This window comes from Monomorium pharaonis, chromosome 7, assembly GCF_013373865.1.
Source record: "Monomorium pharaonis isolate MP-MQ-018 chromosome 7, ASM1337386v2, whole genome shotgun sequence".
Taxonomy (NCBI): domain Eukaryota; kingdom Metazoa; phylum Arthropoda; class Insecta; order Hymenoptera; family Formicidae; genus Monomorium; species Monomorium pharaonis.
The window spans coordinates 12,446,540-12,458,488 of record NC_050473.1 but is presented as its reverse complement, the minus strand read 5'-3'; the positions used below and the strand labels follow the sequence as shown (position 1 = coordinate 12,458,488).

Sequence of the window (11,949 nt, the reverse complement as noted above, 5' to 3'; positions counted from 1 at the left end):
CTAATAATTGAATGAAGCAATCGTAGCATTTGATAAGTCCAACTTGTTTCAACAGAGAGCTGCAGCAGATGCGCAACGTTAATTAGCAGACAAGTAATAAAAAAATGACTTAATCTCATACATCGATCTCGTAGAGAAAACATTTTTGACAAAGATTGCTAGAGAAAAGAAGGGGAGAGGGACATATAATAAATATATAAATATAAACAAATTACTCTTCTACTTCATAAATGTATAATGTTATAAATGTATATAATCAATTTCTCTTGAAGGGATTAAAATGGCTTTCTCTTAAATAAAAAGAATGTAAAAAAACATCAAATGTAGTAAAGAAAAAAAATTCTATTTAATAAGATAATAACGATAATTCATTGCTCGTTGGTCTGCCATGGCGGTACCACGACGAAACGTTGTACCAACCGATCACGCATCCACATCGGAGTGTTCTTGAATAAGATGCGGTAAAAAAAGTATCGCCACGATTCACATCTGAAAATAATATAGAAACCATTGGCAATTTTTGCGAAATCTAAAAAACGTAATAGTATACGCAGATCACTATCAATGTGATTATTGATAATCGCGAATAATTTACCTATAAACCGCTGAAGGATAGATGTTGAGAAGTGCATTGTCGAAGATTTCATAGATTCTCGGGTCCGATAGGACCTTTAAATTGTTTTCGTTTTCCGTAGGCGACACCAGAGAAAAATACTCTGCGTATCGATTAAAATAGTTGCCATAAAATTGCTTCGCCTCGTCTGACATGTGACGTCTCATTTCCTCAAAGTGTTGCCGTTGTCGTTTCATGATGTTGCTTTGTGATACAAAGCCACCTATTCAGGGGAGGGAAATTAAAAGAGAAATTATTCTCAGACATTTTAGGATAATAGCGGTAACAAATGTCAGAATAACAAAAAATCTTGAAAAATATAAAACATAATATTTTGCGCATCAAAATGACTTTGTTTCCTCAGTGCCGATAAAATTAAATAAAATTAGATTTTAAAAGTTGTTTACACTGACCAGGTATAAAGGAGACCACTTCGACTCCATATTTGCCGACCTCCACTCGAAGGGAGGTGTTCCACGCCTGGAGGGCAGCCTTTGTGGCTCCATAGACGCTAATACCCGGCAATGGCTGGTCGGCGCAGTGACTGGATACCGTGATAATTCTGCTGCGATTCTCCCGTAAAATTGGCATTAGCTCTCGTGTAATTCTCATCGTTCCCAAGAGATTTACGTTTATCTGATGCTCCACGAGACTTTGCGTTTGCCACTCGAATTCGCCGAGAGTCATCACCCCCGCGTTATTCACCAACGCGCGCAATACTGTGGACACAATGCGGCAAACCAATAATAAAGTCTTACAAACTATAAATTTACTCCATCCCTATGTAATTTTTCTCAGTCGTTTATTTTCTCTTTCTCTCACCTAATTGCTGTTCCTCCAATAAGCTCTTAATTTTATCTCGAAAGTCACGAGTGGATAATTCATCTGTGATATCGAGACGGTGAACGATGACACCTCTGTTCTCCAACGCTTCAACGGCAGGATTAGATCTAGGTACTGATGATATTTCGCGCACTCCGGCCAAAACCGTTGCACCCTTGGCACGACAGTGCATCGCTAAACTATAGCCCAAACCAGAATTACAACCGGTTATAACGATAAGATCCCGCACATTTATTTTCCGCCGACGACTCAAGAAACAGTACAAAGTAACACCACCTGAGAAAGGAAGAGACAAAGAGATATTTCTTTAAACACTAATTTGATCTTTTAATTCCGAAAGCTGACATATCCAAATTTTATCCTATTCAAGTATCTTATTTCCTAAAGTTATGATATTTCACGAATATCTTAACAAATTATAGTCGATGAAGAAATTTTTTTAATGTCTTTATTTTACGTGAAATGCAAATGCTAGTAAAATAATGTAAAAAAAGTCTATAAAAGTGCGAAATGCGAATCAAATATTGGTGAGATCAAGTCGAATTCAATTCACTGTAATTCGATTCGAATTCGAACTATTCGCATACCTCATCTAATTACAAAATACTTAACAAAATTAAATTATGAAACTTGTATGTATTTTACATCTCGCAAACCTATTAATCTTTACTTATATATAAAACTGTTTTTCAATAACTTTTTTCTTATATAAAAAAATCGCGTTTCTTCAACTCGTATATATTTAGAAAAGATTGAGGGCAAAGAGAATACGTTCGGTTTCAATTCGGCCGAGTCAGCGAATAGAAGAAAGCAAGCAAAGCGAGTGGATGAATCCTCTTACCCAGCAAAATGACTGAAAGCGTCGCGGCCTTGCGCGTGTGCCCGGCGTCCGCAAAGTACGCGATATTGCACGAAATTGTCGTTCCAACTTGTAAGGCTATCGAATGTTTTCTCCACCACGCTCCCCATCCGCTACCATACACTTCTTCCACCGAGTTCATCTTCGAATTATGCAGCTGGACAGGCACTCATCTAATACAGGCGCTCAACTGTCCGATACACAAGTATTAGCTTAAACGTATACACAAACCGGTCTTCGATTATGCTTCGCTATGTATTTAAATATCGTCACGTTTAGTCAAACAAAAGATATATTTGTTTTTATCGTACATAAATTTTCTCGACTTGAATAAATATACAAAATCATAATAACATATAACACACACGGAAATGTGTGGATTGACACGACGCACGATCAAGTCTGGTACTCACCGCGCCTGCTGGAACGAGGAGAATGATCCTGCTGCACGTTCGTCCGGCTTGCCTAACCGGCCTCTCTAGACCGTCAAGAAGAAATGTGACCCGATCTACCTGACTTCGCGTGGCGTCGTCATGCCGTTGCTTTTCGAGGCTTTACGTGGAGCATTTGGAATAAAACGCAATTTCAAAATTCTCGTTTTAATTCTCCAATATCGGAATATTCAACTTCGATTTGTTCGAATATCGATGTATTTTCTATTATCAAAGGCTAAATTTAGCTAATTTAGTAAATTAATATGATAATGTGGCCACAAGAACCGTTATCGCGCGAGTAAACATTATATGTACACAAATATATTAAAATCTTACATTTTATTTACTACAACAAAAGATAAATTGAGTAAGTTTTATAACAAGATCCATTTTAAAAAGGAAGTTATACCGTTTTAAATAAACATCCATAAAAGAACAAAAAGGACACGGATAAGCTATGTCACTTTGCGTGTACGTGCAGTTGTTTTGTAAGCATTTTAATATTTCATGGGTTAGTTGTTTATAGAGGATTGGGGTTAATTTGAATTTCAATATCCCACATCAGAGAAGAACGTATGTCAGATCGTACGTGTGCTCTTTTACGCTTCTAGGTTGAAGAGATATTAAACTTTGCTGCTTTCTTCCAAGTTTTAACTTTAAAAGAAAAAAAAAAACATTCTTGTATCAAGACATTTTTTAGTGGCAGTAAAAGAAATAAACTGTTCCGCGTTATACAGTATAAATAAATAATTCAATTATAAAAATAATAAAAGTACAAAATATATAAATGACGAATCAACTAATATATTAGATAGCAATATAATCGTTATATCACTATTAAAATTACAATGTACATACGTTATATATGTAAAATATCACATGCAAAAATAATTCGAATCTTTTCGATCCTATGATAAATATATGGATAAGAAAACAAGTTTTTAATACCACAGTTTTCGTACAATAGCTTCATAGATTATAAATCGACAAGTCTTTACAGATTTTAATGTACAACTTGGATGCGAGATAATTTACATAAAAATTAACAAATGTTACGTACACTAGCTTATAATAGATACGCCCTACTGTCCTAAAAAATTGTGCATTCTTACATATTATAATTGCATTCCAGTTATATGTATTAGCAATTGCAATGTCTCTCACATTTCCAGAGATATAATTTTAGTCCATCCCTGACAGATCGATGATTTTTACCGTTCGTGATGCACGATGTATTAAATCTTATTGCCAAATCTCAGATTAGGATTCGCTATCACGTCGAAACTCGGATCACCCTCCGTCGCCATTCTACCCAGCCACGAAAAGAGCAAAATAATTCCAACAAAGAATAATATACCAATGACAGACAATACCGCGTATCTCTTATACAAAGATCCTGCGGTTTTCCGTCGTACTGGTGCTCTCGATATCAGTTTCCACCATCGCCGGAACCATTCTATAGCTGACTTGCGTTGATATTTGTTCTCATCATGATCGAAGGACATGTCCTTTGGATCGTCGTAAGCTTCGCATACCTTCCTCAATCCTGGAGCGGATAATCCTAGTGACGAATCAATATTTACAACTGAATAAGGTGGACCAAGCTTTTGATTGTTTGTATGTACGTTGCTGACAATAGAATTGGAATTTATGGTATTGCTTGTACGGGACACCGCCACTGTAGGCGCCGATGGTATAGCAGCCGTGTGATTTTGGAACAGAGAATTTTCCACTGTTATCAAAGAACGTTCTTGTTCTGGCTTTTGTTCCCTGTCTTCACTTAGCTGCAACAAAACAATTGTATAGGCTAAAGCAACATTAGCTTAGCATTAGTTAAGAACGTAATGGTAATAAATAAAATAATAATAAATACCAATGGCAAACCAAGACCTGCTCGAGCCCAATTGACAGTGGCCAATTTCTCAACCAGAACATCTGCGACTGGGGACACTAATTTTGGCTGTGGAAAGATACACGCTTTACATGTAGGACAAGTATAACCCGCTGGTGCAGTAGTTGGTGGCAGATCTCTGGCGTATCGGTCCAAACACACCCAGTGGTACATGTGATAGCAGGTTAATCTTATACAATCGCCATCGCTCAATTTTTCCGAACACAGCGTACAAATTGGATTATAATCATGGTCGTGGAGCCACAGTAAATATGATTGCACTATGCACTGTGAAACAAAATATCAATAACGTTAAATGTATGTACGTGTCACACATGTGGTTATGATAAACTGTCTTACTGCCGCATAAAGAATTTCGTCACGTCAAAACAATATCAAAGATATCTACATGCGTAAAAAATATATTAAGAAACGGAAAGGAAAATACCTTTGGGTGACCCGTGACCATGCAATGTTCGCATACATTGACCCGATGTTCAAAACAAAATTGATTCGTTACTCTTCTTTTCGGACACTTGCACAGACCCATGCTGCAACGTCGTGCCTACGCGACAGCGCGCGAGGGATCGAAACGCGGCCAGAGATTCCAATTCGTAACAATAATCGCTTTATTGAGCCTCGTTGCGTGGCATCGGAAAAACTTGAGATAATATCACCGTTTTATTTGCACTGCCCACCATACCTCATTATCGGCCACGTCGTCTGACAATTCTCGTAGCCGGGCCAGATCGGAAATAGCCAATAGGCTCGACATTGCTTCGTCCGTTCTCCAATCACAACGTTCTAACGTCGCGCTACATGAGAAATACCGGATAATAAAAATAATACAATAATATACGATGCATTAGATAAAGTATCAAATAGAAAATTAAGATATATGTTGAAAATTAAAGGGTAGATAAAATATTAATATGATTTTTAAATCGGCATCAACCGGCAACGATATGATATTATGCAACATACTTTATTGCAAGTTTTGTTCGATGTAATTGAGAAATTTTGTATACAATTGTCATTTTATTGAAAAAAACGTGAAAGAAAAAGAAAATAATTTTTAATAGCAATTTCCTTTTTATATGAGAAAAAAAAGTCATAATTTTCTCTTTTTATTCTTCACTAGCAGTTTCAAGGCATATATTATTGATATGTTGAATTTATTTCATCATATTAGGATGGCAAAGGGAAACGACTTCAACGATCATCCCTTTTCGTCATTTCACGACATTGGCCGGTATTCATAGTTGAATCTTATTTCAAGATTGTCTCAAGCAATGTCTTAAGATGCTAATACGGCTCTGTGATTGGCTGATGGCATCTTCTTAAGACAGTACTTAAGATGATCTTAAATATAAGACCCGAATTGAAATTCTTAACATTATCACCACTAATACCAATACTTGCATTTGAAATTATTAAATCCATTTTACAACATCGATAAAATAATCAATGGATCAGTAAGATAATAGATGTAAAACGACTCAAAAGTCTGTTAAATCAAACTTCCCCGCCCGGACAAAATTTTAGTACAGTCTCGAATCATTGCATAATATTTTTGACCTGTCGATTTTATCATATTACTCATATATTGCTAACGTCGAACTTATTCCATAGGAGGAGTGGGTGAAATCAAAGAGAGAGATAGGATAGAGGTAGTGAAAATCATGTACCTACGTCGTTGTACGCAAGCGTGGCACAGGTTAGCTGTCACGCGCGGGGTGCGCGCATCGACATATAGAATGGACTGAGCATTGCGATGGGCAAGCGCGCGCCTGCTTTAGAGTGAGAGGTACTACACCTGAGGCCTATGCTTGTCTCTCTTGCAAGCTTCTGATTTGTTATTTCGTCCTCCTCCGTGAATGGAGGGGGACGAAATAACAAATTAGAAGCTTGCAAAAGAGACAAACATAGGCCTCAGGTGTAGTATCTCTCACTCTAAAACAGGCGCGCGCTAACCTATCGCAATGCTCAGTCCATTCTATATGTCGATGGGTGCGCGGTAACGGGAGCGACTTTTGCGCGTGCGCAAAACTGTCAAGGTACATCAAGTCGCATCGTAATGTTTTCACCCTCTTCCGAGCCCAACTAGCAATATATGAGTATTATATATATGAATTTTATCAACAAATATCACAAATGGATATACTACATAGTATCACATGAAAATTGTTGTACTGGTGTTAGTGTATAAATATAACAGGGAGTTTCGACGAAAAAGGTTGGGATGACCGCTTTCCATCTCTCTCATCACACACACACACGCGCGCCACGCACACACACACACACACACACACTCTCTCTCTTTCTTTCTCTCTGTCTCTCTCTTTCTCTCTCTGTTTATGATGAGGTTGAGAATGAATGCGGAGAAGTGGGAAGATCGAATGAGAACTTGAGATCGGATTTTGGTCAATTTTGGTCCTAGGTTAGGGATGAAGATGTTATAACTTGTGAGACGTGAATATACATAAGTGTTGGCGAAAATAGAGAAAGACCAAGCTTGATATATACATATATTTAGATGTACATGCTGTAGTGCAGCATAAATAAAATTTCAATAGAATCTTGAAAAAACTGAAAAAATACAAAAACGTAAATATGTCAGATCCAGAACTTGAAGCGATACGACAGCAACGTTTGGCTCAATTACAAGCTCAATACAAGGTAAACGCTACAAAATTCCTCACGATTTTATATTGTAGTATTTATGACATGATCTGAAAACTACAAAGCATCTACTTCAATGATTATTTTAATTCTTTTAAATGGCCAAAATATGCCATGTAATTCTACAATATCCTTGAAGTATCTATAACAAAAGTGAAATATATCTTAAAGGTTAACTTAAAGGTCAATTCGTACAATCCTTTACAAATTTTAATGGAATTAAAATTGTTTATATATCTACTGCTTTAGGGTAACAATGCCAATGATAAACAAGCAATGGAAGAAAGAATGCAACAAATGGAAGAGATGAAGCATGTAATATTAACCCAAGTGTTAGATCAGTCAGCTAGGGCAAGATGTAAGATTACTTTATGTCTGTTTTTTTAGCTGTACTGATACAATAAGTTGGATGAAAAAAGTTTACTTGTCCTACTTTAACTTATTACACCAGTGCAGCAAAAAAGAACGGGCCATTTATTGATATTATTCAAGTGTAATTTAATAGTTTATAACATTGTACATTTGTGGATAGTGAATACGCTTCGCCTTGGAAAACCTGAAAAGGGCAAAATGGTAGAAGAAATGCTTTTAAACATGGCACAACGTGGACAACTACCTGGCAAACTTGGAGAGAAGGAACTAATCAACTTGTTGGAAAATGTGAATCAACAGACGCAAAAGAAGACAGTAGTCAAAGTAATTAATTGCATTATACAATCATGCATATTTCTCTCTTTCAACTGTAATAAAAAGCAAAACCAAAATTTGTTATTTCAGTTTGATAGGCGAAGAGCAGCTATGGATTTTGATGACGATATGGACTTGTAGCAATGTACAGATTTTATATTCAGGATTGTTTAAATTAGAGACATTGCTCATAATTTATATTTGTAATAAGTTACAGAAATTTTAATTCATTACTTTTTGCTTAGTCATTTTTATGCTGTATTGAAATAAAAAAATTACTAATATCAATCAAGCAAATTTTGATATAGTAGAGTACGAAGATTGATCAGCATAATCACTTACTTTTAAATATTAAATATATCTGTAATAATAACAGTTAGTAACTTAAATGAAATGTAGGTTTCCGAAATGGATTATTATTCACCTCATACTCCTTGATTTATAATTTTTCATTTTTCAATCTATTATGAGAATCAAGATTTATATAATAAGAATCAATCATTTTTACACATGTCACTTCTTTGTGATAGTAGTAATAATAATAATATATCTGGAGAAATATTTACTCTTTAAGTTTTTTTTTATACATATAAATACATTCGGCAAACATACAATTATTTTCATCCTAAAAAAAGAAATCGCAATCACACTTGCAGTCTACACGATACAACAATACCGCACAACTTACGTAATGCTAAATATTATTTTATCCGTACATATACAAAAACCAATGTTTAATTTAATGTTCAATACGATATTACAAACTATGTAAACAATCATGTTTAATATACAAATTTTTCTTATATATTACATTCTCTTTTTGTTAAAGATGTATTAATTTTTCCAAGTGTGTACATATTCGTTTAACTCGGTAAGTCATATTGTCTCGAGAGATACACTTTTTTTATGTACAATACGTAAAAGAAATTAGTCGTGTATACGAGATGGATCAAAAATAAAATATATGGAATGTCGAAAATATATAGGTAGCTGTATAAAAATTCTCGCAATCTTAAATCTGCTTTGGCAAATTTTTGTTAAGAACATATTACAGATACGGTCATAAGTGTTTATATACACTATACATAATGAAAAAAATGTATTTTTGAATTCTGTATAGTAAACCTATTAATAACAATTATTCTTAATCGTTCTTCATATGATAAGTCCCAGTATTCTCTGCAAAAAAACACAAGATGATATAGATATTTTTATGTAAAAATGGGTCTTGAGAAAAATTAAAAAAAATACCATCTTCATCGTCGTTTGCATCCAACAAATCTGGGCAACAAATGCCATAACATATCAACGACAAAAATCCAAACGGTAATCCAAGCAGTACCATCATCAAAATAGGATTACCCTTCCACATTGAAATCAAAACAGTTTTCATTTCAAACCATTTTCTGTAACTACGTACTAACCAATTGTTCCCGCCATATCGCTGAAAACGCACATACTTGTCAAGATATTTTTTTAGCAGATCGAATAATTGACAAACGTGAAAGACACGTTAATGTTTTACCGGAGCACTGTCGTTGCGAATCTGCTCTAGGAACAACTCTATCACGTATGGAGTCAGTTTTTCTGTTTCATCCTCGGGAATATGATGGTGATTGGTAGTTGTATTTATCACAAGTAAGCTCGGTATAGGTAACGTCATCATTGCTATGCTGTTGACTAGATTGGGACTACCTATCCATCCAAACTGAAAATGACTAGACGCGACGACGATGATTCATTTTATAACTCTTCTATCGAAATATTGTCTAATAAATATGACCACGTACTCGTGATACTTATTTCGTTTATCCTTGATCACAGATTCAACCATATCTCGGAATTCCAGCATATCAGGTGCAACCTCTTCCAGTTGATTTTCTTCCACTACCGCCAAAACAAGATTTTTATTTGTTAGGAATAATTGATTTATATTTCCTCTTGTTACTTTCGGGAACGTTGGGAAACGCTCTGCGTTTATCCACTTGTAAAGCGTCTCGTTTATTTGTTCTTTATCGCTCAAGTTGTGTCCTGCAAATTGAATTAAATATTGATACAATACAGATAATAATCGTCCCTTTTCTTTTTCGATCCACTCACCAGTGAAATTATAATGCATATTTTCTTTATACACAAATAATGCTGGAATATTATCTACAGGTGCATGTTTACTCACAACGCTCGGATGAGATTGATAGAAAAATGCATGGGCTTGAAATACATTCGCAGTCTTATAATAAAGCTCCTGCATTAATTAAATATAAAAGTACATAAATTTGAATTCCAAACTACCTTCGTAATACGTTACGAAATTGTAAAAAGAGTTTACCCATAAGAATCCAGATTTGTCTCCTACGTATAAGAAATATAGATCGCGTTCCTTTTTTAAGATGTCAAAACTCTGTGTTTTCGTTATTTCCTGCACAGGAGGACCGCTTAATCTTAAAGCGAATTTCACTATTTCGTCTCTAGTTCTGTCGCCTTCATATACATATTTCTGATCACCCTTTAAACTATAAAAGAAGAGCATTATTGTACGAATATTTTGGTAAAGAGCTTTGAAGGAGAAGGATTCACTTACAATAAAATTGTGGGAAATCCCTTAATTTTGAACGCACTCGTTATACTGGTAAATCTAGTGCAGTCTACTCGTCCCACTCGTATGGCCGTTGCATGCAAGTGTTGAGCAACATGAGACCAAATTGGTTCCAATCTTTTGCAATGTGCACACCATGGTGCATACATCTATAAAAAATAAAAATAGTTATAGTCTTGTAAAAATTAAAGCATTTTTATACAAGAGCAATAAGTGTACCATAACTAGCCATTGTCCATCTTTATGTGCATCCAGAAATCTGTGAGAAATATATATTAAGTAACTGTAGGCTTGATTGATAGCGAAGCAGTAACAGTCTCCTTACCTATCGCTCAGCTCGAGTACGCGCGACCCTGCCGTATGCGTCAGAACCGCTGAAAAAACTAAAATGTAATTAAACGATAACAGGCGCTCGAATAAAAAGTACTTCGTTACGATTGCATCAAAATCTATTGTGTCATTCGAATTAAATTAAATTTGCTTGTCGAGGCTTCACGAAGAACTTATTGGATTTTGTCGTAAATACATGGTACATAATATATCATTTTACAAAACGTAAATACGGAAATTAAATGGTTTCTTATCACAGAAGAGATCGCCCCCAAAAAACATATCATAAATTTAAAATGTCCAAACAATTGTTTTAAATTCTCTGTATATACGCTAATGTAACTCGATTACTTGACTTAAGTATAAGAGGTTCGTAGAAATTGTATTAGATGAATATGAAGCGAATCGTTCGTTATCGATCGACCGATACATGGAATTGATGGAATTACAATACGGACAAACACCGAGCTCAAGTCGCATAATCACATACGAGTACGTATTCCTCCTCGCTATGCACGCAGGAAGAGGAGCGTTGGCTCCGGCGTAGTTAACGGCCGCTTACCATAGAGAAGCGCGACGAAAGAGATTCGCGTCAGAGAAACCATTCCGATCGTCGAATTGAGATGTCAAGAAACGAAATTCGGGCTTCTTCATCTGAACGTACGGCGACACAAGCGCGTCGAACGAGACTGCATAATCGCCGTAAACGCTGGTAAACGCCGACAACGCGAGCGAATGATCGTGTCACGAGCGCTTTGCCCAGCCTCTCACCGTCCCTTTCTTCTTCTTCTTCTTCTTCTTTTCCCTTTGGATTTCTGTCCCAATGGGACAAAATACCAGGATTTCTATGATTTTGTAGGGCGATGGTCGTTGGGGTTAAACATGCCCTGTATTAGTTTTAAATCGTCCCTTTAACTCGTCACGCGGAACGATCGAGAACACCTTCTGTCGCACGCACGAGTCGCATATCACCGCATCACTCCCTACTCACATGCTCGCATCTTCTCGACTGTC

The 11,949-nt window shown here is 35.9% G+C and overlaps 4 protein-coding genes across 6 annotated transcripts; 1 reads left to right on the top strand and 3 right to left on the bottom strand.

Moving 5' to 3' along the window:
• Positions 1–211: 211 nt before the first annotated feature.
• LOC105835350 (estradiol 17-beta-dehydrogenase 2) lies at positions 212–3,460 on the bottom strand. The gene is made up of 6 exons (XM_012678533.3): positions 2,729–3,460; positions 2,298–2,505; positions 1,436–1,732; positions 1,027–1,332; positions 596–836; positions 212–489 (listed from the first exon to the last, which is right to left on the bottom strand). The coding sequence occupies exons 2-6, from the start codon at positions 2,455–2,457 to the stop codon at positions 369–371; spliced, it is 1,125 nt and encodes a 374-aa protein (XP_012533987.1). The 5' UTR covers positions 2,458–2,505; positions 2,729–3,460; the 3' UTR covers positions 212–368.
• A 211-nt stretch (positions 3,461–3,671) lies between these two features.
• On the bottom strand, positions 3,672–5,346 carry LOC105835352 (zinc finger protein-like 1). The gene is made up of 3 exons (XM_012678535.2): positions 5,089–5,346; positions 4,623–4,928; positions 3,672–4,533 (listed from the first exon to the last, which is right to left on the bottom strand). Exons 1-3 carry the CDS (start codon positions 5,188–5,190, stop codon positions 3,985–3,987), a joined length of 957 nt encoding a protein of 318 aa, XP_012533989.1. The 5' UTR covers positions 5,191–5,346; the 3' UTR covers positions 3,672–3,984.
• Positions 5,347–6,709: 1,363 nt separating this feature from the next.
• Positions 6,710–8,819, top strand: LOC105835349 (programmed cell death protein 5). 2 transcript variants are annotated; one of them, XM_012678532.3, is made up of 5 exons: positions 6,710–6,876; positions 7,081–7,319; positions 7,572–7,680; positions 7,855–8,018; positions 8,100–8,819. In XM_012678532.3, the coding sequence occupies exons 2-5, from the start codon at positions 7,254–7,256 to the stop codon at positions 8,148–8,150; spliced, it is 390 nt and encodes a 129-aa protein (XP_012533986.1). In that variant the 5' UTR covers positions 6,710–6,876; positions 7,081–7,253; the 3' UTR covers positions 8,151–8,819. The 2 variants fall into 2 exon arrangements, with proteins under 2 accessions (XP_012533986.1, XP_012533985.1); XM_012678531.3 differs by lacking the exon at positions 6,710–6,876 and having other exon boundaries at positions 6,907–7,319.
• LOC118644038 (protein disulfide-isomerase TMX3-like) lies at positions 8,571–11,945 on the bottom strand. 2 transcript variants are annotated; one of them, XM_036289642.1, is made up of 10 exons: positions 11,498–11,945; positions 10,931–10,988; positions 10,825–10,864; positions 10,591–10,754; positions 10,339–10,522; positions 10,110–10,254; positions 9,800–10,040; positions 9,535–9,727; positions 9,261–9,453; positions 8,571–9,188 (listed from the first exon to the last, which is right to left on the bottom strand). In XM_036289642.1, exons 1-10 carry the CDS (start codon positions 11,538–11,540, stop codon positions 9,154–9,156), a joined length of 1,296 nt encoding a protein of 431 aa, XP_036145535.1. In that variant the 5' UTR covers positions 11,541–11,945; the 3' UTR covers positions 8,571–9,153. The 2 variants fall into 2 exon arrangements, with proteins under 2 accessions (XP_036145535.1, XP_036145536.1); XM_036289643.1 differs by having other exon boundaries at positions 10,931–10,979.
• Between the last annotated feature and the right edge of the window lie 4 nt (positions 11,946–11,949).